Raw genomic sequence first — 2,806 nt, forward strand, 5'->3', positions numbered from 1 at the left:
ATCATAATTTTAACTACATTTGAATAGGGATTCAATCATATTTTCTTTTCTAACCTGTGTCTAATTCATCTCACTATTTAATATTTAAACACAAATTCTTTTTTCTACACTTCAAAATTAATATTCTAGTTCTTTTTTATTTGAGAAAAATAAACTAGAAAGCAAACAAATTAAAACTGAAAATTTATTCAAGAAAGATAATTCAAAACCTAAAACTAACAAACCAACAAAAACAACAAATTTATTCAAAATACAAAATAAGCAAATAAACAAAAAACAAAATAACCGAAAAATAAAATAAAATAAATAAAAACTAAACAGAAAATAAAATTTAAATAATTGAAAAGAAAAGAGAATTAGAGAGATAGAACCATATTTTTACTCAATCCTCTCTTCTTAAGAATTCATCCAGCTTTTTGTTAAAATCTTTATCTATAGTCTTGCTTCATTTGCTGGATCTGCCCCCTTGACTAATAAAACTTGTCCTCAGGTCATAACCTGCAAAATGATTAGGAGGCATACAAGATTTTTTTTTTTGAAAAAATAAAATAAACAAAGGTAACAACATAAACTAAAATGTGGACTGGGTTGCCTCCAGTAAACGCTCGTTTAACGTCATCTAGCTTGACGCCTATTTATTTCAAGGTGGAATATCTCTGTGATCCATCCTTCTGTACACATTCTTCCCCTGCATTAAAATTTTTAAGACCATTAAAAAGATTTAAAGTTACCTCCTCATCTTGAGTTCTAACTTGAAGTTCTCCTTTGTCGACATCAACTATGATTCTAGCAGTCTTCATAAAGGGTCTTCCAAGTATCAAGGGAACCTCCTCATCTTCTTTCATGTCCATCACAACAAAATCTACAGGCAATGTGAATTTATCCACCTTGACGAGAACATCTTCAACCACACCATATGGATACTTGGTTACTTGATCAGCTAACTTTAAAGTCATCTTGGTGGGTTTAATCTCCAAATCACCTATTTTCTTCAGCATTGCCAAAGGAATTATATTTACGCTTGCTCCCAAATCCAATAAAGCATTGGCTACTAATAAAGCACCTATAGACACGGGAAGGTTAAAACTCCCTGGGTCCTTGAATTTTTTTTTAGGCAAGCCTTTTTGAATAATGACATTGTATCTATCCTCCAGCTCTATATTTTTTTCTTCAATATAGCTCCTATTCTTTCGAAATCTTTCAAATGTTGAATCTTGCTTCAAATTTCCTGCAAAATAATTTTTAGGGAGCAATTTATCAAAGAATTTTCTTTCCTTCTCTCTTTTTGAAGGAGAATGAGGATATGATAAATCTTTTTCAAAAACTCCTCTCTCCTTATTTTCACTTTTCTTCTTTATTTTTTCCTCCTCACTTCTCTCTTTCTCATCTCTCTTCCCCTCTGTCTCATCTTTTTCTTCTTTTTCAACCACTACATTATCGCAATGCTCTTTTGAATTGGTTTGCCTATTGACTGAAAACTGGCCACTTTGTTCCTCCGCAATTTGTTTGGTCAGCGGTCCCATCTGGATCTCTATACTCCTAATCATGGCCATGCTATTTTCATGAGCTCTCACAATATTGTCTTGCGCGCTCACAATCTTTGTCAGAGCGTCTTCAACTTTATTCATTCTTTCATGCATAGATGGATCCTCAACTTCAGGTGAATTGTTCTGATAAAAACAGTGACCATTAGGATGAACACCTCCACAAAAGTCACACCTAATTGACTGACTTTGGCTTTGAGATGAATGAACAACATATAATTGTTGGGGCAATTTAGCCATTTGTGCAGTTAGTTGCTCAATCTGCTGTGTCAGAATCTTATTTTTAGCCAAGAGTGCATCTTCTAACAACCCTTTATTCTGAAGATCTTGTCCATCATGTTGGGCTTTATAATCGGTTGATGCCAATGCATCAATAATTATTGTTGCTTGTTCTACATCAAGGGTCATCATTGTGCCACCAGCTGCAGCATCTAGGAGCATCTTTATGTCAAATCTGAGACCATTCAGGAATATGCTCAGTTGAGCAATATCTTCAAACCCATGATTTGGGAATTTTCTCAATATCATCTTAAATCTTTCCCATGTATCACAAAAGACTTCATTTGCTCCTTGTCTGAACATAGAGATTTCAGACTTTGCTTTGATGTAGCGAGAAATTGGAAAAAATCTTTGCAAAAATTTTCCTCTACATCCTTCCAACTAGTGAGGCTCTGATTTGGAAGTGATTTGAGCCATTCCTTAGCCTTTCCTGCCAATGAAAAAGAAAACAAGCGCATATAAACATTTTCAAGATCACCTGATTGAAAACCTATTGTTCCTACCAATTCATAAAATGTATCCAAATGTGAATATGGATCCTCATGTTCTATTGCTGTAAATTGATAGGCACTGATGAGAGTGAGAAAATCGGGATTTATTTCCAAGGCCTTGGTAGTAGTAGGTATTGCAATACTAGAAAAATGTCTTGGTCCTTGGTACATGACATAATCTCCAAGTGTCTTCTTAGTAGGTAGTGTTTGTTGTTCTGTCATGTTGCTTTCTTCCTAAAACATATTAGTGGAGAAAAAAAACAGAGAACTTTTTTTTTCTTTAAAAAGAATAAAATAAAATAAATTTGAAGATAAAAATGAAAACAAAATATGTAAAACAAAATAAATAAAAAAACAAAAATAAAACACTAAAATGACGTTAAGAGAAAAATAACAAAAATATTAAAAAAAATATAGATAAAATAAAAACTAGAAACAGAATAAAAGAAAACAAGAAATAACATACTTAAAAATAAAAAATAAATACTAGAA

The 2,806-nt window shown here is 32.4% G+C and overlaps 1 protein-coding gene and 1 pseudogene across 1 annotated transcript; one reads left to right on the forward strand and one right to left on the reverse strand.

The window, feature by feature from the left end:
* Window positions 1-640: 640 nt before the first annotated feature.
* LOC137814733 (uncharacterized) lies at window positions 641-2,536 on the reverse strand. The gene is made up of 3 exons (XM_068617618.1): window positions 2,140-2,536; window positions 732-2,035; window positions 641-688 (listed from the first exon to the last, which is right to left on the reverse strand). The coding sequence occupies exons 1-3, from the start codon at window positions 2,534-2,536 to the stop codon at window positions 641-643; spliced, it is 1,749 nt and encodes a 582-aa protein (XP_068473719.1).
* On the forward strand, window positions 2,041-2,146 carry LOC137819920 (small nucleolar RNA R71; annotated as a pseudogene).
* Window positions 2,537-2,806: the final 270 nt, after the last annotated feature.

Source organism: Phaseolus vulgaris, chromosome 10 (assembly GCF_000499845.2).
Source record: "Phaseolus vulgaris cultivar G19833 chromosome 10, P. vulgaris v2.0, whole genome shotgun sequence".
NCBI lineage: Eukaryota > Viridiplantae > Streptophyta > Magnoliopsida > Fabales > Fabaceae > Phaseolus > Phaseolus vulgaris.